The sequence below is a fragment of the Rhinatrema bivittatum genome, chromosome 19, assembly GCF_901001135.1.
Source record: "Rhinatrema bivittatum chromosome 19, aRhiBiv1.1, whole genome shotgun sequence".
Classification (NCBI taxonomy): domain Eukaryota; kingdom Metazoa; phylum Chordata; class Amphibia; order Gymnophiona; family Rhinatrematidae; genus Rhinatrema; species Rhinatrema bivittatum.
This window is the reverse complement of record NC_042633.1, coordinates 9,737,249-9,762,914: the sequence shown is the minus strand read 5'-3', so window position 1 is coordinate 9,762,914 and position 25,666 is coordinate 9,737,249. Positions and strand designations below refer to the sequence as shown.

General features: G+C 48.6%; 1 protein-coding gene across 1 annotated transcript in view; it reads left to right on the top strand.

Moving 5' to 3' along the window:
- LOC115081125 (extracellular calcium-sensing receptor-like) overlaps positions 1 to 24,356 on the top strand; it is a 75,230-nt gene extending 50,874 nt beyond the window's left edge. Inside the window, exons 3-5 of the mRNA XM_029585635.1 lie at positions 2,554 to 2,781; positions 21,790 to 21,913; positions 23,434 to 24,356. Coding sequence (XP_029441495.1) covers positions 2,554 to 2,781; positions 21,790 to 21,913; positions 23,434 to 24,356 — 1,275 coding nt within the window. The remainder of the gene's footprint in view (positions 1 to 2,553; positions 2,782 to 21,789; positions 21,914 to 23,433) is intronic.
- The last annotated feature ends 1,310 nt before the right edge of the window (positions 24,357 to 25,666 follow it).

Here is a 25,666-nt window from a genome sequence, read left to right as displayed (position 1 = left end):
GAGGATGATAGATGCTTGGAATGCCCTTCCAGAGGAAGTGGTGAAGACTAAAACTGTGAAGGACTTCAAAGGGGCGTGGGATAAACACTGTGGATCCATAAAATCTAGAGGATGTGAATGAGGAGAGGGTGGCTTGCGGGAATGACGGCTACTACCTGGAGATAATACTCTTATTCAATAAACATACACATGGTTAATGCGAGTCCAACATTGCTCTATGCTTCAACAGCAAGAGGAAATGTGGGAAAAAATTGGATTTGCATTCACAAAAAAGCAGGGAGTAGCTTGCTTGTTACGGCGGTTACTACCCCAAACCAAATAAGCCTGATACTTCACTTTCAATGCATATCCAACGTAGCTCTCTGCTTATCCAGCATATCTCTCTGCTTCAACGGCAGGGGGGAATGAAGAAAAGATGATTTATATATTCAGACAACAACCAACAAGGATTGTATTTCATAGTCTGGATAAACAAATGAGCATGAATTACATAGTATGAGTAAACAAATAAGCATGGGTGTAGCTTGCTTGTTACAGTGGTTACTACCCGAAATCAATTAAGCCTGTTACTTCACTTCAATGCATATTCAGCGTAGCTCTCTGCTTTAACGACAGGGGGAATGAAGAAAAGAGGATTTATATATTCAGACAACAACCAACAATGACTGAATTGCAGAGGCTAGGTAAACAAATAAGCATGGGAGTAGCTTGCTTATGGAGGCAGTTACTACCTAATCAAGCTAGATACTTCACTTAGATGCAGCTCCAGCAATGCTCTCTACATTAATGGTGGGGGTGGAAGGGAATTGGAGCGAAAAGGTTACTAAGGGTCAAAGAGTAATAGTTAAGTATGAGAAAAAAACAAGTGTGAAAGCTTGCTGGGCAGACTGGATGGGCCGTTTGGTCTTCTTCTGCAGTCATTTCTAGGGATGTGAATCGTTTTAGGACGATTAAAATTATCGTCCGATAATTTTAATATCGTCTTAAACCGTTATGGAACACAATACAATACAGATTCTAACGATTTATCGTTATAAATCGTTAGAATCGTGAGCCGGCACACTAAAACCCCCTAAAACCCACCCCCGACCCTTTAAATTAAATCCCCCCCCCCCCCAATAACTTAAATAACCTGCGGGTCCAGCGGCGGTCCGGAACGGCAGCGGTCCGGAACGGGCTCCTGCTCCTGAATCTTGTCGTCTTCAGCCGGCGCCATTTTCCAAAATGGCGCCGAAAAATGGCGGCGGCCATAGACGAAAAAGATTGGACGGCAGGAGGTCCTTCCGGACCCCCGCTGGACTTTTGGCAAGTCTCGTGGGGGTCAGGAGGCCCCCCACAAGCTGGCCAAAAGTTCCTGGAGGTCCAGCGGGGGTCAGGGAGCGATTTCCCGCCGCGAATCGTTTTCGTACGGAAAATGGCGCCGGCAGGAGATCGACTGCAGGAGGTCGTTCAGCGAGGGTTCCGGCGCCTCGCTGAACGACCTCCTGCAGTCGATCTCCTGCCGGCGCCATTTTCCGTACGGAAAATGGCGCCGGCCATACGCGTATGGTCGGAGCCATTTTCCGTACGAAAACGATTCGCGGCGGGAAATCGCTCCCTGACCCCCGCTGGACCTCCAGGAACTTTTGGCCAGCTTGTGGGGGGCCTCCTGACCCCCACGAGACTTGCCAAAAGTCCAGCGGGGGTCCGGAAGGACCTCCTGCCGTCCAATCTTTTTCGTCTATGGCCGCCGCCATTTTTCGGCGCCATTTTGGAAAATGGCGCCGGCTGAAGACGACAAGATTCAGGAGCAGGAGCCCGTTCCGGACTGCTGCCGTTCCGGACCGCCGCTGGACCCGCAGGTTATTTAAGTTATTTGGGGGGGGGTTCGGGAGGGTGGGGGATTTAATTTAAAGGGTCGGGGGTGGGTTTTAGGGGGTTTTAATGTGCCGGTTTTTCGATTTTTCGATTTTTAACGATTTTTAACGATTTTTCACGATATTTTACCCCCCCAAACGGCAACAATACGATTCCCTCCCCCTCCCAGCCGAAATCGATCGTTAAGACGATAGAGGACACGATTCACATCCCTAGTCATTTCTATGTTTATTTGTATAAGGGTCACATGATTGTTTGTTTGTACCACTTTTGTTAATATTAAGTTGTTCATTAATTTTAATTTTATTTTTCTGTGAATGATTAATAAAGATTTCTGTTTTAATTAATTAATACCATATCAACAACACTAGTGCTCTTTTATCTTGGTTATATTTCAACTATGCATTTAGCCTATCAAGAAGATCAGCAGCCTGAGTCAACAGCCTGGTTAGCTCAGAATGAAGTGGAATAATTGTAGTTAGTGTTACTGAAGAGATATTTTAAGCCACATTCTAGGTGTGTGGACTTTAGTGATTACCAGAATACTCTATATTTGAGTAGTAATCCTGTTTCTCAGCTAGAAATGCATTACAAATTCTGGATATAGCTGTCAAGGCTGAGAACAGCTGTACACCCATGAAATCAGGCTGTCACTGTATAAAATCAATGCAAGCATGTCTCCTTTTCTCCACACAGCTCCTGCATTATGTATGGAAGGTGCGATTCCAGAACACCATGGGCCAGGAGATTTTCTTTGACAAAAATGGAAACCCTCCGGCTGCTTATGACATTTATAACTGGTACCTGATTTCACGTGGCTCCTTTGCCAGTGTAAAAATTGGCCAATATGACTCTGGAGCTGCCAGCGGCTGGAACATCAAAATCAACACCAGTGCCATTATGTGGAATGAAGACTATGCACAGGTTAGATGACTCCTCTGTCTTCATAGAAAACTGATTAACAAGGTGCTTAGAATGTTACGGTTCTGGCCGCGAGCACCGCGACCAGACCCTTACCACCGTGTTCCTGGACCTGATCCCGCTTCTGCTGGCGTGGTTTGCGGCCTGTTCGGCAGCGTTCCCATGGGGACTGCGCCGCCGGGAAGCCTCCCGTGGATACCCTGCCTCTAGGCGAGCGTGCACTACTTGGGCGCTTATCTAGGCCGTTTCCCGCCAGTGGTGACTCCACCCAATTCCTGACGTCAGATGCTGCGGCCTTGATAAGCCGGCCGCGGACCTTCAGTCCTTGCCTTGCAACGGGGTTACCATCCGGTTCCCAGTTGCTTCGTGCCCCGGCGTTGGTCGCTTTGGAACTCGCTCCGTTCCTGCCTGCTTGCTGCAGTACCTGCCTGGTTCCTGCCTGGTTCCTGCCTGCTAACTACAGTTCCTGTCTGGTTCCAGTTCCCGAGTCTTGCTACAGTTCCTGTCTGGTTCCAGTTCCCGAGTCTTGCTACAGTTCCTGTCTGGTTCCAGTACCTGAGTCTTGCCACAGTTCCCTTGTATCTGACTCTGATTTATTCTTCATTAATTAGAAGCAGACTGGGACCTTTAGCTCAGTAGTAGAGTCACCACCCCAGAATCCAGGGTTCACCAGTCTGTATCTTGGGAAGGCTTCTATGGGAGAAACATTGCAATAATCTAAACTAATTTTTATGTATTTATTTTCCTCCTTACATTATACTTCAGAGTGGATTACTTTTAGGTATTGTAGATATTTCCTTAGCCCCATAGGGCTTATAATTTATGGAAGTCATTTACTAAGCAACTTCCTGCAGCTTTGTAAATCCTGCAGTATTTTCCCGGCAGTAAAATACTGTTGGGAAAAAAACTTTTGCATTACTTGGCCCCAAATTGCCACACAAAGGTGACCCAAGAATTTGGGAGCTGACATGTCTGAAAGGAGCAGATTAGCTCATACTAACACCCTCCCAGATGTGTAAATATATCTGGGATCTCTATACACCTCCTATTGCCCATGAAGGCAGCCAATAAGTAATTAAAAACATATTTAAAGGTTTAATCCTCTGGGCACAAGCCCTGCCTAACCCTAACACTTTGACTTAAAAATCACCCCCTCTCCTCCCCCTCGGATGCCGGCTCTCCATCCAAGCCCATCATCTGGATCTTTCCTGGACTATGATAGAAGTACTGATGGTGTATTAGGTGTCTAGAGTGCCTCCTAAGCTCTGGGCCCGGCAGCAGACAATTTTCATAATATTCCAGGCTGCCCCTATCAAGTGCATTTCATAATACCGCTTATGAATACTGAACAGGGTTGTGAACCGGCTCCGTATTTTCAGGACAGGTTCATCCAGTCCTGGTTTTATTCCCCTGCATGCAGGTATTTATAGTCTTGATTTTCTGAGGGAGTGTAATAGGAAAATCAGAATAAGTCCCAGCATCAATGAGTAAAGCCAGGACTGGAACAACTTGTCCTGAAAATCTGGAGCTGGTTGGCAACCCTAACACTGATGCAGATAAAGTAAATTCAGTACCAGACTTTGAAACGAATCGTGAGACAATATTTTAATTTTTCATTAAGGCGGCAACTCCATTGCTCAAGACAGCATAATTCTCAAATGGGTCCCCCGACACGGATCCGTGTTTCACTGAACCCAGCTGCGTCGGGAGGGATAATAAATTTTAACTAAAAGAAAAAGAAAATGTAACTATTATAATTAAAGGGACCGGAAAGATATAGATGGAATACCATGGAACATAATTAAATATATAAAACATACCTTCGATACGCTGTACATTTACACAGTAAAATCGCAAGGAGAGCAAGCAGTAAAAACAGACATCAGCGTTTAAAGAGTCTAGAATTTGGCACCAAAAGAATGGCCAATCAGCGCGCCACAATACAGAGCAGTATTGACCAATCAAAATGCATGACAGGTTATACAGTGAAAAGATATTCTTTAAAATTCTATTTCTGTGTATCTTTTCACTGTATAACCTGTCTTGCATTTTGATTGGTCAATACTGCTCTGATGGCAAGCCGGGTAGAGCTACAAAGTGAGCCATTTTTGAGAATCGGTTCACAGTAACCCAGATGGTATCATTACCCCCAGATGGAGGCAGATCCACCACAAAATCAATTGCGATGTGGGCCCAGGGCTCGTCTGAAGCTGTTAAAGTTTGAAGAAGACCCCAAGGACGTCCAGACGGTGGTTTTTGTCTGGCGCAGGCTGCGCAGGATGCCACGTAGGCTTGTATGTCCTCTTTCATTGTGGGCCACCAGTAATATCTCTGAAGCATGGCGAGAGTTCACCGTCGTCCAGGATGACTAGCTAGTTTGGAATCATGAGCCCATCTCAGCAACTTCTTTGCCATGTTCCGGGCTACTACCATCTTGCCAATGGGAACAGAATGATCTGCCCTGGAAGGGGGTCCCCCGAGATAGAGGAGACCACTAACGGGGTATCCCACAGTACCGTGGGCAGGTAGAGATGATAAACCAGTCTTTTCATAATGAAATTCCCCCCTGCACCTGAGTCCAGAAGGGTCAGGGTGAAGAATTCTTGTTGGTTCGTGAATAGGGCCACTGGAAGGACAAGTTGGGGAGCAGACCTGGTGAATCTTTGAACCACCTCCCAGGTTGGTCCTAGGTCCATAGGTTTCCCAACGTTTCAGGACATCGGGCCAAGAAATGTGTCTTCCCCGCCCAGTACATGCATAGGCCCAGGGTCCGTCAACATTGCCTCTCTTCGGGTGTCAGGGAACTTCTTCCCAACTGCAAGCACTCTTCCTGCCTGGTTGTTACTGGTATCAGAGGAGGTGTCTACAGGGGTTTTGAGAAAGACGGTGCAAGAGGGACCAATCTGCAAGGTCCCTGCAACTCCCAGGCACGCTGCTGAAGGCAACGATCTATCCTACCGGCAAGATTGATCAGCGCGTCCAGGGATTCCGGAAGGTCCTGGGCTGACAACTTGTCTTTACTGCAGGAGGATAGCCCTTCCAAGAAGATGTGTCTCAGACTATCTTCTCGCCAATTTAGCTCCGTGACCATGGTCCGGAACTCAATGACGTAGTCGGATAGCGGTTGTACCCCTTGCCGGTGGCAGCCAAGCAACCAGGATCATCAAAGGTCCACTTGAACATCTGGACAAAGCATTGGAGGTCCTGGAAGAGTGGATCCCCTCATTCCCATAGGGGGGATGCCCAAGCCAAGGCCTTGCTGTCCAGGAGGGAGAGGATGAAGGTGGTCTTCACGGTATCAGAAGAAAATTGTGCAGGCTGCAAAGAGACGTGCATGAAGCACTGATTGAGAAATCCTCGGCATTTCTCTGGGTCACCAGCATACCAGGGGGGAGCCGATAATCAGAGAGAAGAGATGGCGGGTGCTGGTGTAGCAGAAGATGCACTCGGGGCTGCGGAGGTTTCTAGGTGGGCGTTCAAGTGATGTAAGGAGGCCACCAATGTCTCCAAGAATTGATGTTGCTGCTGAATTTTCAACACTAGGCCTGGGATGGCCTGAAGGCCTGAAAGGTCCGCCGTGTCATGGCCTCAGCAAACTGTTATGTCGCTGCGCAGTCGGTGCACCCTTGGGCCGAGACGATGTCGGTGTTTCCTGTATGAGGGCTTCCTACAGGCCCTTGATGTCGGGAGGTGGACACTGGAGATGGAGACCCAAACGGACCTTCTATACCAGCCCACGTGCTGAGGCCAGCAGGACTTAGGAGCAGGTCTGCAGATGAAGACAAGCCTGAAGACAGAAGGCGAAAGCAGAGTCGAGCGTGCCAGAGGTCGGGGCTGGTGACGGGGAGGAGGATCCAAAGAAGGGCCAGAGTTCAGGTCAGGCAGCAGACGAGGCAGAATCCAGGAACTAGTCAAGCCAAAACCAGAGGAGCAAGCCGAAGGTATGAAGAAGCAAGAACACATGGAGGCAGGAGCTGGAAAACATGGAGGCAGGAACTGCAAGATACGGAGGCAGGAGCTTGAATGCAGAGCAACCAGTAACTCAAGGTGAGTGGGACCTGTTGCTCAGGCAAAGGTTGGGCAGCAGGAGCTGACTTATGTAGTGCTGGGATTGGTGATTGCATCCGGGACCTCGGGAGGTCTTTCCTACCATGGCTCCTTTAAACGGGGGGCAGAGCCACGCGCGTGCACCTAATACAAGCTGGGACCAGTGGCAAGGTGGCGGCAAGATCGGGTCCTTGCTGCATTGGGAGAGGGCAATGGCGGTGGCCTGGGGAGCCGTGTCAAGGACCCGGACCGGCTTGGGGGGTGAGTGTGGCTGGCTGCGGCCGGCTACTGTAACATGGGTGACAATTTAAAAAGGTTCACCAATTCCATGGCGCTTTGTTAAAATATATCTTTATTTATTTTATTTATTTATTTAAATTCTTTTACTATACCGATACTCAAGATGAGGTCTTATCGTACCGGTTTACAATAGAACAAGGGGAAACCAATTAACAACTATGTAGAAAGTAAAGTTACATTAAACAGGGAGCGAAAACATGGGAGATGGAAGACAGGAAAGATATTATAACGATAACAACTGGAGAGTGATACAATAATCAACGAATAAACAATAGGGTAGCGAGGCATAAAACATTGTATATCCTGTGGGAGGAGGAGACATGGGGAGGTAATCGGGGGGGGGGGGGGGGATGGATGTCTCCTTGGAGGCATTATGCTTCTGAGATATGATGCCCTCGTACTTCTATCATTTACAGGGTTTGGGAGGTCTCTGAAGAAGCATCTGTCAATTGGTTCTTTTTCTTTTTGAGGCTCTTTGAATTACAGCCAACCCTGACCCTGTTTGGTAGGTATCATTATTCATCTTTTTCAGAATAGATGTGTTCACATGCCCCATTATCTCAGGTTATGTTTTTGGCCATGCTTTTCACGTGCGGCTTAACAATCTCAGATCCCCTTCTCAAAAGGATTTTGGCATTGCTTTTCTAAAGAGGCCATGAAATACGCCACCTATCCCCACACCGTACATGACATGCGCTCCTTGATGCCCCGGAAGCCCGCATGCTGCCTGCGCAGCATGGTACTTTCTGTAGTCCACAGGGTTTCTCTAGTCTCTCTATGATTTACATTGAGAACTACCAACAAGAACTGACTTGCATAGTCTGGGTAAACAAATAAGAATGGGAGTAGCTTGCTTAATGCGGCAGTTACTACCCCTAACCAATTAAGCTGGATACTTTACTGTTCTTTGATGCAGCTCCAGCACTGCTCTCTGCATCAATGGCAGGGGGGAAGGAAATTAGAACTAAAAACGTTACGAATAAGGGCCAAGAGTAACAGATGAGTATGAGAAAAATAAGAGTGAAAGATTGCTGGGCAGACTGGATTGGCCATTTGGTGTTGCGGTCTCGGTCGCCACGCTGGCGCCCTGAGACCTTACCTTCTTCCCGGGTCTCGGGGAGCTGCCGCGTTCCGCGGCCTCAGGACCCCGGTCGCTGCGTTCCTCAGCCGTTCCGGTCCTCCGCGGGCCTGCAGGGTCTTCGGGCGCCATGCACCGGCTCCCACGCTGCCGCTGGCGTACCCTTGCGGCCAGCCCCGCCCCCAGGCGCGCGCGCGCGACTGATCTCTGCTTTTAAAGCAACCAGCGCGGGAAAACCCGGCTCCTCCCTCCTCTGACGTCAGACGCTGCAGGGCTATTTAAGCTCTGCAGTCTCTTCCTTTCTTTGCCTTGCAACGAGGTTCTCTACTTCCTGTAGTTCTAAGTTGCACTCCTGCTTTGCCTGCTACCTGCCTTGACCTCTGATTGCCTGACTCCGCTTGCCTGCTACCTGCCTTGACCTCTGATTGCCTGACTCCGCTTGCCTGCTACCTGCCTTGACCTCTGATTGCCTGACTCCGCTTGCCTGCTACCTGCCTTGACCTCGGATTGCCTGACTCCGCTTGCCTACTACCTGCCTTGACTCCGGTTCGTATTTGACCTGCTTGTCTTCAGCCTGCCTTGACCTCGGACCGTGATCCCGACTTCAGCTTGCTCGTTGTCTGCCCAGACTCCAGTCCGGATTCCACTCCTGGGTTTCTTCGTTCTCACCTAAGTCCCAGCGGTCCGGGTCCCTACGGGCTTCTCCTGGGGGGACCTCGGGCTTCCAGGGCGAAGCCTCCTAAGTCCTAGCAACCCGGGCTCCCACAGCTCCTCTGGAGGAGTCTCGGGTTTCCAGGTGAAGATCCTTTTGCCCAGTGGGAGTTCTGCCTACCGACTGTTCCTTCGGGCCGGTCGGCTCAAGGATCCACATCCGGATTTTCTCCAGCATAACAGTTTGCAAGGCCATGGATCCGGCAGACCTCGCCGGGCTTCAGGCCATCCCGGGGTTGGCCCAGCGGTTGGTGCAGCAACAGCAAGTCCTGGATTCTCTGGCTGCTACTGTAGAGAGGCTGGCGTCTCGCATGGATACCGATCCACCCACGCCCGTTCCAGTACCGGCACCGGCTCCTGCACCACTGGTAACCCTCCAGACCCCTACGCAACTTCCAGCGCCCTCTCGCTATGCCGGGGATCCCAAGGCATGTCGAGGGTTTTTAAATCAATGTTATGTGCGTTTTGCACTCCTGCCTAACCAGTTTCCTACTGATGGCACCAAGGTGGCGTACATTTTTGCCCTTCTGGACGGTCGGGCCCTGAATTGGGCTTCCCCCATGTGGGAGAATAATGATCCTGCATTGGGGGACTTGAATCGCTTTGTGGAGGAGTTCAAAGCGGCCTTTGATGAGCCAACGCGACAGGCTTCCGCTACTTCTGAGTTACTTCAGCTCCGGCAAGGCTCACGGACTTTAGCAGACTACGCATTGGATTTTCGCACCCTCGCCCACGAGGTAGGCTGGCAGGATGGGGCTCTCCGGGGCGTGTTCCTGGAGGGCTTAGCCGGTCGTATTAAGGACGAGCTAGCAGCTCGGGACCTGCCGGAGACCCTGAGTTCCCTCATTGACTTAGCGGGTCGAATTGATCGACGTTTGCAGCAGAGGGCGAAAGAGGGGCGTCCTTTCCGGCGTTCGACGTCCGTGACTCCCAGGCCCTCAAATTCGAGTTCGAGTTCGGGGTCGCGTGGAACTATCTCTTCATCTGCAACTGCCTCCGACGAGCCCATGCAAGTGGGTCGTTCGTCGCTATCACCCGAAGAAAGGCAGCGACGCCGGGACTTGAGACTTTGTCTGTACTGTGGGGGAAAGGGCCACTATCTTGCCCAGTGTAAGGAACGGGCGGAAAACTCCCGCGCCTAGGTGTAAACGAGGAGTGCCCCCTAGGCTGCCTAAATCCTGCTCCTCAATGTACCATGCCGGTAACTTTGGAATATCCAGGTGGTTCCTTCCTCACGCAAGCCCTAGTTGACTCCGGGGCTGGGGGCAACTTCATTACCAAGGAATTGGTGCAACAGTTGAATCTCCCTACGCGACCTAGGACTCCTGCCTTGCGGATAACCTCTATTCAGGGTACTCCTTTATCAGGCTGCATCTCCACCGAGACCGTTCCGTTCATTTTGCAGACAGGCTTGTTACACACAGAGGAGATCTCCTTGCTAGTGTTGGAAAGAGCAGTACATCCGGTGGTTCTCGGGTTACCCTGGCTTCAGAAACACTCTCCTGTGATTCGCTGGAAAGATTTTCAGATTACCCAGTGGAGTTCGGAGTGTTTCCAATCCTGCCTCCAAGCGAAAAAATTCCAACGGATTCCGCTGGCCCACACCGTACCAGTATTACCGGCTCCGTATGCTGATTTTCAGGATGTTTTTTCCAAGGAAAAAGCGGAATTGTTGCCGCAACACCGACCTTTTGACTGTGCAATAGAGTTGCTTCCAGGTACTACTCCCCCCCGGGGACGAGTTTATCCTTTGTCTCAGCCAGAGACTCGGGCCATGTCCGCATATATCACCGAGAATCTGGCTAAGGGCTTCATACGCCCTTCCAAGTCTCCCGCCGGAGCAGGTTTCTTTTTTGTTGCCAAAAAAGATGGAGGCCTGCGGCCTTGCATTGATTACCGTGGTCTCAATGCTATCACCAAGAAGAACCGGTACCCACTTCCCCTCATTCCGGAGTTGTTGGACAGACTCCAAGGAGCCCAAGTCTTCACGAAATTGGACCTCCGCGGCGCATATAATCTGGTTCGAATCCGTCCCGGGGACGAATGGAAGACGGCGTTCAACACCCGGGACGGCCATTATGAATATCTAGTAATGCCGTTTGGACTGTGCAACGCTCCCGCTGTTTTCCAACACTTGATGAATGAGATTCTGCGTGACTTATTGCATTCCTGCGTAATCGTTTATTTGGACGACGTTCTCATACACTCCCCGGATCTTGCCTCCCATCGGCAACATGTGAGACAAGTACTCCAGAGTCTACGAGACCACCATTTGTACGCTAAGTTCGAAAAATGTCTCTTTGAACAAGAGTCGTTACCCTTCCTCGGGTTTATTGTGTCTTCTACAGGTTTCCGGATGGACCCCAGCAAGGTATCCGCCATCAAGAAGTGGCCCCGACCTGAGGGGTTGAAAGCATTACAACGCTTTTTGGGGTTTGCCAATTTCTATAGACACTTTATTCCTCAGTACTCCCGCTTGGTGGCACCTTTAACCGCGCTAACTCGGAAAGGGGCAAACACTCGCCTTTGGCCTGAGGGAGCTTGTGAGGCTTTCGAACTGTTAAAGGAGGCGTTCCTCCAGGATACCTGTTTACGCCACCCAGATCCAACGCGGCTGTTCTTTGTCGAAGTCGATGCCTCCAACATTGCTGTGGGAGCGGTCCTCTCACAAGTCTCTAACTCCGGTCATCTCCTACCCTGCTCCTATTTCTCTAGGAAGTTCTCCTCTGCCGAGTGCAATTATGGTATTGGGGACAAGGAGCTGCTGGCGGTCAAGCTTGCGCTGGAAGAATGGAGACAGTGGTTGGAGGGCTCCCTCCATCCGGTTATAATTTATACAGACCACAAGAACCTGGAGTTCCTTAACCAGGCCCAACGTCTTAATCCTCGACAAGCACGATGGTCCCTTTTCTTTAACCGCTTTAATTTCATTCTGAAATACCGACCCGCAGTAAAGAATGTACGGGCTGACGCACTCTCCCGTTATGAACTTCAGGAGGAGAAGGAAGACCTCCCTCAACACATTATAGATCCTGCAAAAATCCAGTTAGCTAGCACCACGGTTTCCACCCTAGGACGAGTGGTGGTTTCCCACAAGGATCGCAGAAGGGTGTTGGCTTGGGCCCATGACTCGCTTTCAGGAGGTCACACCGGCAGGGAGAGGACGCTCGACTTGCTTAGCCGCTATTATTGGTGGCCTCGACTGCGACAAGATGTCCGAGTATATGTTGACTCATGCCCAGTATGTGCCCGGCAAAAACCGCCTTGTGGTCAGCCCTGGGGCCTCCTGCAGCCACTGCCTATTCCCGTGGAACCATGGTCCCACATAGCCACGGACTTTGTAGTGGACCTACCTCCCTCGGAAGGCAATACGGTGATTTGGGTAACGGTAGACCGTTTCTCTAAGATGATTCGCCTGGTACCCTTGCCTAAGCTGCCCTCTGCACCTGAACTCGCACTCCTGTTTACTACACACGTCTTCCGGGCTCACGGTCTACCACAGAGTATCGTTTCGGATCGTGGGTCGCAGTTTACGGCTCGTTTTTGGTGTGCCCTTTGCAAAAAATTTGGGGTCCAATTAAATTTATCCACGGCCTTTCACCCCCAGACTAATGGTCAGACGGAGCGCACGAACCGCACTCTCAAAGCCTTCCTCCGCAGTTTTATCTCTGAAAAAGGGAATAACTGGACTTCTCTCCTGCCTTGGGCCGAGTTCGCCTACAACAACCATACTCATGCTGCTACTGGACAAACCCCTTTCCAGATTGTGTATGGACGTCACCCAAGACCTCCTTTGCCGCTTCCGATTTCCATTCCATCACCTGCTGCCTTAAACACGGCGCAGCAAGTACATCATCTCTGGAGGAGGATTCAACTCAAACTGACCACCGCAGCAAAGAGGTCCCAGCAGTTTACCAATCGTCATCGACGGCCAGCGCCAGTTTTCCTGCCAGGTACCAAGGTGTGGTTAAGCACTCGGAACCTCCAACTACCTAACCGTTCTCGTAAGTTGGCCCCTCGATACTGTGGGCCTTTTCAGATTGCAGAGCGTATTGGGACCGTTTCCTACAGACTTCGCCTTCCGTCTTCACTTCGCATCCACAACGTGTTCCACGTCTCTTTGCTGAAACCGGTGGTACTGTCCCGGTACCATCATCCCTCCACGGATGCGCTATCCTCCCCTACATCTTCAGAGCTTACGTATCAGGTACGAGAAGTCTTGGACGTTCGCTTCCACGCCCGTCGCTGGGAATACCTACTGGCTTGGGAGGGGTGTGGCTCCGAGGAGGACTCTTGGGAGCCAGCTCGGAACATCTTGGACAAATCCTTGCTCACTCAATTTCATCTGGCCCATCCCGGGAAACCTGGCCCTCGGCGGAGGGGGCGTAAGAGGGGGGGTACTGTTGCGGTCTCGGTCACCACGCTGGCGCCCGAGGCCTTACCTTCTTCCCGGGTCTCGGGGAGCTGCCACGTTCCGCGGCCTCAGGACCCTGGTCGCTGCGTTCCTCAGCCGTTCCGGTCCTCCGCGGGCCTGCAGGGTCTTCGGGCGCCATGCACCGGCTCCCACGCTGCCGCTGGCGTACCCTCGCGGCCAGCCCCGCCCCCAGGCGCGCGCGCGCGACTGATCTCTGCTTTTAAAGCAACCAGCGCGGGAAAACCCGGCTCCTCCCTCCTCTGACGTCAGACGCTGCAGGGCTATTTAAGCTCTGCAGTCTCTTCCTTTCTTTGCCTTGCAACGAGGTTCTCTACTTCCTGTAGTTCTAAGTTGCACTCCTGCTTTGCCTGCTACCTGCCTTGACATCTGATTGCCTGACTCCGCTTGCCTGCTACCTGCCTTGACCTCTGATTGCCTGACTCCGCTTGCCTGCTACCTGCCTTGACCTCGGATTGCCTGACTCCGCTTGCCTACTACCTGCCTTGACCTCTGATTGCCTGACTCCGCTTGCCTGCTACCTGCCTTGACCTCTGATTGCCTGACTCCGCTTGCCTGCTACCTGCCTTGACCTCTGATTGCCTGACTCCGCTTGCCTGCTACCTGCCTTGACCTCGGATTGCCTGACTCCACTTGCCTACTACCTGCCTTGACTCCGGTTCGTATTTGACCTGCTTGTCTTCAGCCTGCCTTGACCTCGGACCGTGATCCCGACTTCAGCTTGCTCGTTGTCTGCCCAGACTCCAGTCCGGATTCCACTCCTGTTTTTCTTCGTTCTCACCTAAGTCCCAGCGGTCCGGGTCCCTACGGGCTTCTCCTGGGGGGACCTCGGGCTTCCAGGGCGAAGCCTCCTAAGTCCTAGCAACCCGGGCTCCCATAGCTCCTCTGGAGGAGTCTCGGGTTTCCAGGTGAAGATCCTTTTGCCCAGTGGGAGTTCTGCCTACCGACTGTTCCTTCGGGCCGGTCGGCTCAAGGATCCACATCCGGATTTTCTCCAGCATAACATTTGGTCTTCTGCCGTCATTTCTATGTAGTCTTTAAACGCAACCAAGTTAAAATTCCTTAGCTTTCTGGAGTCGCAGATGAAATTTAAGGATCACCTTTCCATAATGAAATGAGACATGCATATTCTGATCCATCTTTATTTCAAAGGTGATGGTATTACTGTTTTGTTTGTTTACGGAATGTAATGAGGCTTATCATAATTGAGGCTGATAAACTCATCCCTGTGACCCTTGACAGGGATGCCGCAGCATAGGTTTCTGTTAAGAAAGACAAAGTATGTTTTGTTTAATGTTATGCTACGTGTGTTATGGATATTGTATTTCCACAAGCCCTACTTCCCATGGTCCCTGAAGATCCAGAGGTCTAGCCAGTGGTATCATAAAATGGGAGCTGGTATTATCCAGAAAAGATTTCACAGAAGCTTTGTTAAGCAAAGTAATGTAAACACCTGCTTCATTCATTTTTTCATCATGAACCTTTAAATGTCTTTCATCTCTGAGGCTTTGACTAAATGGTTGATTTTATTGGGCCACCCCTGCCATTTTACTAAGCACCGCTTGTTCATTCCCCTTCCTTTTACTTCCATAATCTTATTGATGCAGTACATCCTTTCTTGATTGTGATTGACTTTAAATACTTTTCCTGGTTAAAAGGATCCTTGCATGGTTTCTCTGTCATAATATTGAATCTTGTACACCATGCGCTGACCCCTGTTCTAAACATCCATTATTATAAATATCGCATCGGCTCATTTTTGCTCATACCCCTTTTCAAAATGTGCTTACATTTTGGACAGTCTTACATGGGTTATTATTGGGTTCAAACTTCAGTTTGGCTCCAAAGAATGTTTTCCAGGTCAGATAGAGAGTTCAAAGGCATCACATCAACTGGCCTGCCCCGCATACGTCTGTGGTAACTGTGGTTATAGTCGCTCACAAATGTCTCCAGTACATCCCTATAGCAAAAAGTATTGTGTACTAAAGAATTTCCACATTTTAGTCTTTAAAGTTCTGCTAAACTTCTCCATCACAGAGGCATTAACATTGCTGTTGGTCAGAAACTGATACACCCTTTTGCTTTTTAACACATTTTTCAGTAAGCTGTTTAAAAACTCTTTGCCCCTGTCAGTCTGTATGTTTTGCAGTATACGTCCGAGGCTAAATATCTTTTTAAATCATTTGTCACTTCACGCCCGGTCTTTTATTTTAGACTCATACCCCTCGTGTTATTCAAAAGGAATTCTATGACCAGTAATATATATTTGGAGCCATCATTGTGAATGGCTAAAGATTATATATCCACTAAATCCGCCTGCCTTTGCTTGTATATGTCCAAGATGATTATTTTGTTTCATTTAAAATGCACTCTGGCTGGTTTGTGTAAAGTGTAAATGTCTTGTTCCCTGAGCCATTCTTGACTTGCTTTCTATTCACACCTTTACAACATCTCCTAATGGCCTGATAAAGTCCTGTCACAACCCCCAAACTTTCTACAGCCCCAGGATTATAATAAAGAGTTTTAACAATGTCTTATACATCTCTACTTTTCCAAAAATTGGCTAAAATGTACTGTAATGTCACATATTCTCCCCCCCCCCCTTATTTTCACAAGTTTGCCCATGTTCATATTTAAAACAAAAATAAAACAAAATAAGCAATAAATAAAAAGGAAGGAGTGGTGGTGTGTGGCTGGGGGTGCAGTACTACTTCTGGCCACTGGATGGCAAAAAGCAGGGGGGCCGTGTGGTGGGCTTCCGGGTAACTACCCAGGATGCATCTTGTTTTCCTAAGATTCCTCATACATTCCATGATGGCTGCCTGTGGAGGTCCCTGTGTACGGTCTCTGATTTTCTTTTCCTTTTTTGACAGCTAATAAAATGTTTCACTAACTTTGAAAATCAGTGCTGCTTTTAAAAAACATCTTTTCTGTATACCCTTGTGCACAGTGTGCTGTGCTCCAGCCATCAAAACAATACTCTGACCCTGAATAAAAGCAATGGTGCTCTAGTGGAAGACGGAGAAAGGTTGCAAGGAGAAGGGGATTCTAGAATGTCTAAGAAAAAAACTTATTTAATTTAGAACTTACTGATAAAAACAGCCTCTGCTTTTCACAAATAAAACAGGCTCTTTTCTTGCTTGATTCTTACAAAATAATAGTATGGCCTAGATTCTACTTATTTATAGAATTATAGGGCCAGGTTTTAAAAGGGTTACGCGCATAAGTTATGCATGTAACCCTTAAAAAAAAAACCTGCGCGCGCCGAGCCTAGTTTGCATAGGCTCGGCGGTGCGCGCAAGCCCCGGGACACACATAAGTCCCGGGGCATCGCATGTCGGGGCGTGTCGGGGCGTGGTGCCGGCCCGGGGGCATGTTCGAGGCCTCCGGACCAGCCCCCGGGTCGGATGATGGCACGTCAAAGGCAGGCCAAAGGCAGGCGTAACTTCAACAACAAAGGTAGGGGGATGGGTTAGATAGGGCTGGGTGGGTGGGTTAGGTAGGGGAAGAGAGGGGAAGGGAGGGGAAGGTGCGGGGGTGGGGGGGGGGTAGAAGGATAATTCCCTCTGAGGCCACTCCGATTTCGGAGCGGCCTCGGAGGGAACGGGCAGCGCGCGCAGGGCTCGGCGCGCGCAAGTTGCACAAATGTGCACCCCCTTGCGCGCGCCGACCCCGGATTTTATAAGATATGCGCGGCATGTGCAGGGATGATGTCATGGCCTCTGATGTCATTACAGGATGGCTGCCTGCAGCATGGTTCACAGCGTTATGATTGAAATGCTCTTTGTTTTGTTTTTACTGTGCATGCACAGTCATGATGAAATTTCTGGTCCCTCCTCAACAGCTGCCATCTTGAAGGCACATTATTTACTATCTACAAGCACTCTCTGCCAACTTGAAAAATGTATAACTGGTTCCAATCTGTGTCATCCACAAATGCCAGACATAGGGTGCATTTGGAAGTGATGTAATAAATAAGGGAGCAAAAGGGGAAGAGTGTGGCCAGGGATAAGTTGGATGTCAACAAAGGACTGGGGCTAGGGAGAAGAAAGGGGTGAGCTTAACCTAGAAGTAAACATTGATTGGCTGAGATGGGAGTCCAAAAGGGAAAAATAAAGTTATGTGTGTACATACCAGCCTAAAAAAAAGACAGGCCTGTTTATTAGAGACAAGAGAGAGAACACATCAGAATGAACAGAAAAAGAAAATACCTAAAAAGAAAAATATTCACCCAGGAAGGCTTCTTGTTGTGGAAGGGGACACAGACTGAGGTGGGGTTGGCACAGCCTGCAGTGAGGAGACTTGCAGGTCCCCACCGTGGCAGGTGGACCTGGTCTGAGCAGAAGACCAACTGGAGCTTCACCAGTACCAGCCCTCATTTCCCTTAGGTTGAGCCCTTGGTAGCTGAGGCAGGCTGGACATGGGCACGGGCATCTGTGGAGATGAAAATGCAAAGCTTGGTAAATGAGGCAGGCTAGCACAGCAGGCCTTGCAGTCGGGTCAAGCCACATTCAGGACTGGTGATAGGCAGCGGAGTCTGGACAAGGCATAGGTCAGGGGCAGGCAGAGTTCAATCGAAGATGAGGTACAGGCTGTGGTCAGTGGTAGGTGGAGGTCAAGTAGTGTTGGGGTCCAGTCCAAAGTCAAAGCCAGAAGATCAAACTGAGGGAGTAGATGAAGAGGAGGGGCCACAGGAACAGGAGGAGATGCTGAAGACAGACAGAGGGAATAATGTCCACAGAAGAGGAGATCAAGAGACAAACGAAACTGCAGGAACAAGTATGGAGTCACAGGCACAGGAACAACAGCAGAGACAGGAGCAGGAGCAGGATTCAGGAACGCTGGCTAAGAACTTCTCCAGGAGGAGTCAACCTATTGCCAAGCACTGAAGGAGTGTCTGAAGCAAACTTATATATGGACCAGCCTGTGATGCCATCAGAGTGCGCCTCCTGCCCATTCCCACCACTGGCCATTTAAATGTGGGGGAATTGGCCATGTGTGGGCCTATGAAGGCAGGAGAGGAGACTTCCAAAAAGGCGATCCAGGGCCCAGTGTTCCAGCGGTGTCGTACTGCACCAAAGAGAGGCCAGCTGGAGTGGCGCGGCTTGGCTTTCTGCCACACTCAGAAGAGGACGCTGTGCAGGGACTGCCGGGAACAGCAGGGAGATGTGGTGTCGGGAGGCCATGCAGCCGGGCCCAGCTATCAGATAAGGGTGGAGGGCTGCGGGATGGGCCTGTGGTCCTCTGAACGCAACACTTCTGAAGGAGGAGTACATTCTCACACGTGATCTAGGGAAACATAAAAGGAAAGAAAGATACATAGAATCGATTTTTATGGTTTCATTTATGAAACTTACCTAAAAGAATCAATAGTTACAATTGGACAGACAAATACTTATCTGACTGTGTTACTTTTTAGAATACAGGAACTCTGGATTTCTTTGCTCTATGTTCTTGGAATAGTAGGATCTAGGATAAAAAGGAGAAAGTTATAGAATTTATTATAATGTGGGCATTGAATTTGATTAGAAAAAATTATTGTTTGCTGAAAAAAGAAAAAACAGAAGTACTTCTGTTTTTTCTTTTTTCTTTTTTAATTTATCATATAAATACATGATTTATATGATAAATTAATTAATAATTTACTCCAATACATTCAATTTTTAATGTTATTCAGAAAAGACCAAATTTTAATAACCCGGTGCACGCAAATACCGGGAGGTACTTCCGTGGCCGGGCCGTGTGGGTGCATATAATGCATTTTCGCAACAGTCCAGCCACGAGTGTATCTCCCAATACGCAGAGAAGTGTCGGGCTTTGTGAAAGGGGTGGGCTCGGGGCAGGATGGGGCAGAGACCACCTGGGACCGGGGCCATGAGGCCCTGTCCGGAGAAGCACACTCCGTCTGGCATGCGGAACTTACTGCTGCTTGAAGGAGCAGGTAAGTTCACAAATAAAAAGAGGTTAGTTAGGGTGGGTTTAGGGATTGAGGAGGTGAGGGGAAAAGAGAGGAAGGTAAGGTAGGGGGATAGGAAAGGTGTAGGCCCGATCTCGTCGCCATGCGTTTTTAACTAAAATCCCTCCTTGGACATGTGAGTCAGAACCCGCCTGCACATGTGCGTGCATATTATAAAATCGCCGCATTTATGTGCCAGGAACCACACGCAGATAGATACACGCGCTCGTCTTTGAAAATCTACCCTACAATACTTGTGTTATCTTATGATTACTTCTTATTAAACCTCTGCCTTCCCCCTCTACCCCTGAGGGATGTTCGGGTGGGTTTTAATCCCTTTTAGTCCTGCTTAGGTGCCCTAACTGGAAGGAGGGTGTTCCTCTTTACTGCCCCCCTCCCTTGTGAGAAACATTCCATGGTACCCGAGTATAAACATCCTAAAACATCAGATTGCAATACTCAGCCAATGAAAGCGGGAGGGTTGCCACACACAAAGGAGGGAGATTAATCTTGAAGCTCTTTTTCTATGCAACATTTCACCATCCTGTACTATTGAAGCCTGACAAATATTTCATGTTTCTAGCAGTGGCGTAGCCAGAATTGATTTTTTGGGTGGGCACAAGGTTAACATGGGTGGGCTGTAGGCATGCAGGTCTACTAGTTGTTTTTTTACTGATAAATAATGCCAAATTATGCAGCACAGCATTCACATCTACGCCTAAGTATGAGGTTTACTTAATGATACAAACATAATTCACGGTGATTTGTGGTACTTTAGCCTTCTTATTATTACGATTTTATACACGGCTCCTACCTGTCCATAAATTTTGAGGGAGCGGTTGTGTTGCTTATATTTAAATTGCTAACATCTCAAAATATAGATATATATTTTTACCTTTGTTGTCTGATCTTTGTATTTTTCTAATCAGTTGGTCCTGGTCTCTTTTTCCCATTTTTTCCCTTATAGCTCATTTCCTAATTCCTTTTCAGTGTCTTTCTTCTATTACTGTCTTCTTCCCTTACACACACACACACACACACACATACACGCTTTCTCTCACAGACTCCCTCTCACACACTCAAGCTCTCACTCTCATATGCTCCCCCCCCCCAAGCTCACATTCAAGTTCTCACTTTCTCACCCCTCCCCAGGCTTATATTCTTATGCACACACAGACGCACATCCAGGCACCCATTCTCACCCACACACATAAACCCAGACTCCCATTCTCACCCACAAACCCATGCTCCCAGTCTCACCCACACATATTCAAGCTCCCATTCTCATCCATACATATACACATTTAAGGTACTATTCTCACCCACACATACACACATTCAAGCACCCATTCTTATCCACATATTCAAGCTTCCATTCTCACCCACCCACACAAACCCAGGCTCTCATTCTCACCCATATATACACACATTCAAGCTCCCATTCTCACCCACCCACAAACCCAGGCTCCCATTCTCAACCACACATATACACATTCGAGCTCCCATTCACCCACATATTCAAGCTTCCATTCTCACCCACATACACACCCAGGCTCCAGTTTTCACCCACACACACTCCCATTCTCATCCACACATACACATTCAAGCACGTGCACAGCTTCCGCTTTCTCCCCCAGAGCAGGAAGATCAGCTGCCTCTCCTGCTGCCACCGGACTCCTGCTATCTTCGGGCGTCGGAACTTCCTGTCGGGGGGGGGGGAGCGGAAGCGCAGCGCACAACGTCCACTTCCTCCCTCCCACCCCCCAAGCAGGAAGATCGGCGGGCAGTACGGCCCGACGCCCGAAGATAGCAGGAGGCCGGTGGCAACAGGAGAGGCAGCTGATCTTCCTGCTCTGGGGGAGAAAGCGGAAGCTGTGCGCGGCGCTTCCGCTCCCCCAAACAGGAAGTTCGGCGGGCCGTTTGGTCCGAAGATAGCAGAACGGGTGGCAGCAGGAGAGGCAGCTGATCTTCCTGCTTTGGGGGGAGGAAGCGGAAGCTGCCCGCGGCGCTTCCACTCCCCCCCTCTCAACAGGAAGACCGGTTGGCCATACGGCCGCAGCAGCGCTTCCCCACGTGTGCCGTGATGGCGCGCGAGGCGTGGGTTCTCTTGTTCGCTGTCGCGGGGATGGGATCCCGCGACAGCCTTGCAGTTCCGGTGCCAGTTGGGTGGGCCTGGGTCTAAGTTGGGTGGGCACCTGCCCACCCAGGCCCACCCGTGGCTACGCCACTGGTTTCTAGCATAAGCCCTCTTTCCTCCAGCTTATTCATTTTGCCTGTCTTAAGCCCCTCTTTGTAGAGTTTATCATTTTAGTAGTCCTTTTCTCTGCTGCTTCCATCCCCTCAGATCTCTTTTCCAGTCTTTTTATTTTCACCCTTTCTGGTGTGTGTCTGATCTTATGCACCACTCTTATCTGAAATAAAGAGCCTCTTGGCACATTATTAATAGACAAATTTGCTCTGTCCCCCTCCACATTTCTCTCTGTTAAGGCTCCTGTCTCTATCTGCAGTGAGAGCTGTGGTCCTGGGTTCAGGAAGGCCATTCTGGAAGGGCAACCTGCCTGCTGCTTTGACTGCATCCCCTGCTCCAAAGAAGAGTTTAGTAACCAAACCGGTGAGTGCTATGACGTCCACTCAGTAGTGAGCATATTTAGAAGGAGGGAAGGTTGGTATTAGAGGATACAGTGGTTCTGTCTAGGTCAGTTTAATGGACAAAAGCATTGCAGGGTACGCAGTTAGTTCTGAGCAAATGTTTATAGACAAACATGTTCCGGCATATATATTAAAATCTTAAAAGTAGATTTCCTTGTCAAGAATTGCCTTCTGTTTTATTTATATGAAAAAAAAAAATTACAGTTGCAAGCCAACATTCTTGGCCGGGTAGAAGAAACATACATAATAAAAACAAAGATATCTTCCAATTGATATCAATAAGTCAAAGGTTTGTATCACATACAAACATTGGCCTTACTCAAACTTAGTTAAAGCACCAACTTAGTAGAAACATAGACAACATTATCAAAAGAATTCATGTATGCAAACCCCGATGTTAAATGGAAGACTGAAGGAAGGTGTTATTCCTTAATTACTAACTGGAAATGAATACCTCTTCATCACCAAAAGCTTACCTGAAGGTTTACACTATCTTTCTGTAATTTGAAAGCATTAAAACATACTTATATCCCCTGTGATGTTTTCCTGAGTTGAAATCCCTCAGTGGTTCGTAGATCTTAAGTAATTCATGGTGTGACATCTTAAGAAGAGACCTATGATGACCTGGAAGCTAACAATCTATATCTAACATATGCATGGGGTTATCTTTCTGTTGGAGGGGGGCTGGTTTGCATGGATACACTGGTAGCCACCAGGGAGCAATGTCCATCATCTGACCCACATACTATGCAAACCAGCACATCCCTAGGAAACACAGTGACATTGACCAATAGGGTAAAGGGGCAGGAAGGGTACATGAGAGGGAACATCAGTAAACATGTGGAGAGACAGAATAAGTCTGAGGGTCAGAGACTTCTCAGAGTCAGATAGGGGTTGGACAAGAGTGGTGGGTTCAATCATAATTATTACCTGTTGAATTTTCAATGGGTGTCAGCAGGTAAATATAACAATTTTTTTAAATGGTTGAACAGAACATAACACAATTTTGAAAGTATTCTGCCTTTCATGAGACTGGTGAGGGAAGAAATATTGCAAGCCATATTTATATAAAACGCTATGGTAAAAAGTCTCATGTTCAAGAATAATGTGTTCATTTAGACTTTATCGTATGGATGTCACCAGGCTGGAAAATAAGTCTTTTTTATTTGCCAAGGTTTAATTTAATTTTTTTATTTACGAACTCCTTTTCAATTTCGAAATGACTACTGAAGGCAGGATTCAAAATAGCAAAGCCTCCACAAGCAAGTTATATTGAAAACACTACAGCATCAATACAATCATAAAAAATTATACAGAAAACAATAATGACTCTAAAATCAGGGTACATCGATATGTCTTGCATTTCAACAAGATGATAGATATATAGAAAATAGGAGAAGTTAAGGAACCTCTAAAGGTGAATGATACTCCCATTCTGATTTCCCTCATCAAAACCACATCTGGCATTTCTTCTTCCTGCAGATGCCACAGAGTGCATGAAGTGCCCCGATGACCAATGGCCCACTAAGAGACAAGATGGATGCCAGAAGAAGTCCATTGAATTTCTGTCCTATCAAGAACCCTTGGGTATGGTTCTGGCTGTTATCTCTGTGCTTGGTGCTCTGATGCCATCTGCTATCCTTGTTGTTTTCATTCAGAACCGCCACACCCCAGTTGTGAAAGCAAACAACCGTGAACTCAGCTACCTCCTGTTATTAGCCCTTATTCTGTCCTTTGGGTGCTCATTAGTGTTCATAGGCCATCCCACAACTCTGACCTGCATGGTGCGACACATGACATTTGGCATTGTATTCGCCATCTGTATCTCTTGCCTGCTGGCCAAGACCATCATGGTGGTCATAGCCTTCAAGGCCACCAAGCCAACCAGCAACCTAAAGTTATGGGTGGGACAACGACTGCCCAATGTCCTAGTATTAGCCTGCAGTCTGGTCCAGGTCCTCATCTGTGTTTCTTGGCAGGTCATAGCTCCCCCATTTTACCAAATGAGCATGAAATCCCAAATGGGAAAGATAGTCATTGAATGCAATGAAGGGTCATTGGTTGCATTCTACTGCATGCTGGGATACATGGGCTTGTTGTCTACTATCAGCTTCATTGTAGCGTTTTTAGCTAGAAAGTTGCCTGACAGCTTTAATGAGGCTAAGTTCATCACCTTCAGCATGCTTATATTCATTGCTGTCTGGCTCTCTTTCATTCCTGCTTATCTTAGCACAACAGGGAAATACACGGTGGCTGTGGAAATATTTGCAATTTTGTCCTCCAGTGCTGGGTTGTTGGGTTGTATATTCTTCCCCAAATGTTATATCATCCTAATCAGACCAGACATGAACACCAAGGAATTCCTAATGGGGAAAGCCACAGGGAGCCTCAAGCAAACAAAGTAATTGCCTTGTAACATATTGGTTAATAAATATCAGAATTTAAATGATGTGATCCTGTTTTCTGAAAAAAAAATTTGCTTGAACAGTAGCCCGAGAAAATAAGAAAAGAATAACTCTAGCAGCCGCCACTTTTCCCCCGTGTCCGTCGTCCCTACCTTTGTTACTTTACTCTCCTTAATCCTGTAAACATTCACTTTATACTCATTAACCACACAGAGAACTGTCGTTGGTATAAATAAGGCCGCAGCTTTTATTTAACAGATCAATAAAAACTTCCCTGGGTACCCGAGCCGGTATGATGTCTCCACTGCTGCCCGCCGTAGGTACCAAGCCAGGCAGTCTTGCTCCCTGGGCCCCCGCCTTGTCCGCCAGCAAGGGGGCCCCGACCACCGGCACGTTCCGCGCCACAACCGTTTTTCGCCACCCAAGGCGCTGACCGGCTACCACGCCATCCTGTGATGTCACCGGCATCACTTGCAATATGCCCTACCGGCCCGGGTAACCGCCAAAACACGAGGTAGGGTGAACCCTTGCCTCGTGTCCCCCACTTCCTAAATAAGCTGCGGCCTGGAATCCTGTAGAGCATTGTAAAATGCCCTGCCCCCAATGGCATCCCATAGAACATGATTAACTGTTTCCATTCTCAAAAGTTCCAGTCCCTCGTTGTTATCTCCCATTGGTAAACTTTGACCAGTCCATGAATATTGCCTCCCCCTGACAACTCTCGAACCCTCCTTCACATAGCTGTGAGTTCCTCACATTTTGCAGTGACGGTCCAGGTTGGGGACCGTGGAGTCATATGTCTTTATTATAATTACCTGTGTAGTCGAAGTATACTTATTATTATTACCATGTTGCACATCCTGATCCCCGACATATCATTGTTGCTATTACCTGTGCAGCCACCCCCAAGTCTCTGGGGTGCCGTAGTCATGGTATGAACCGTTTTCAAGGACCACTCTAAACAATGCATGGTGTGTCTGGAAGAAATAATTAGTCTTTGTTAGTTATGTAACTTTATCAAGTGCCAACCCTGGTATCCGGCAATACCAATTAACAATACACCATGTCTACCCACCATCAGCCTATTGGGTCCATCGTAATAAGGCCGCAAATGCGTTAAATCCTGGCGGGAACTTCTTAGTGGCCCCGTCAGCTACTGTCGCCCAACTCGGCTCTCACGATCAGCACTACGGGGTAGCCAGGATTAGGTCTCATTCCCTCTTACCACTTCTAAGTCTCCCACTTGGAAGACCTCCTCCAGCCTGCCGTTGTACCTCGCTGGTATCAGAACGCCAGGGCACTCGCTCTCC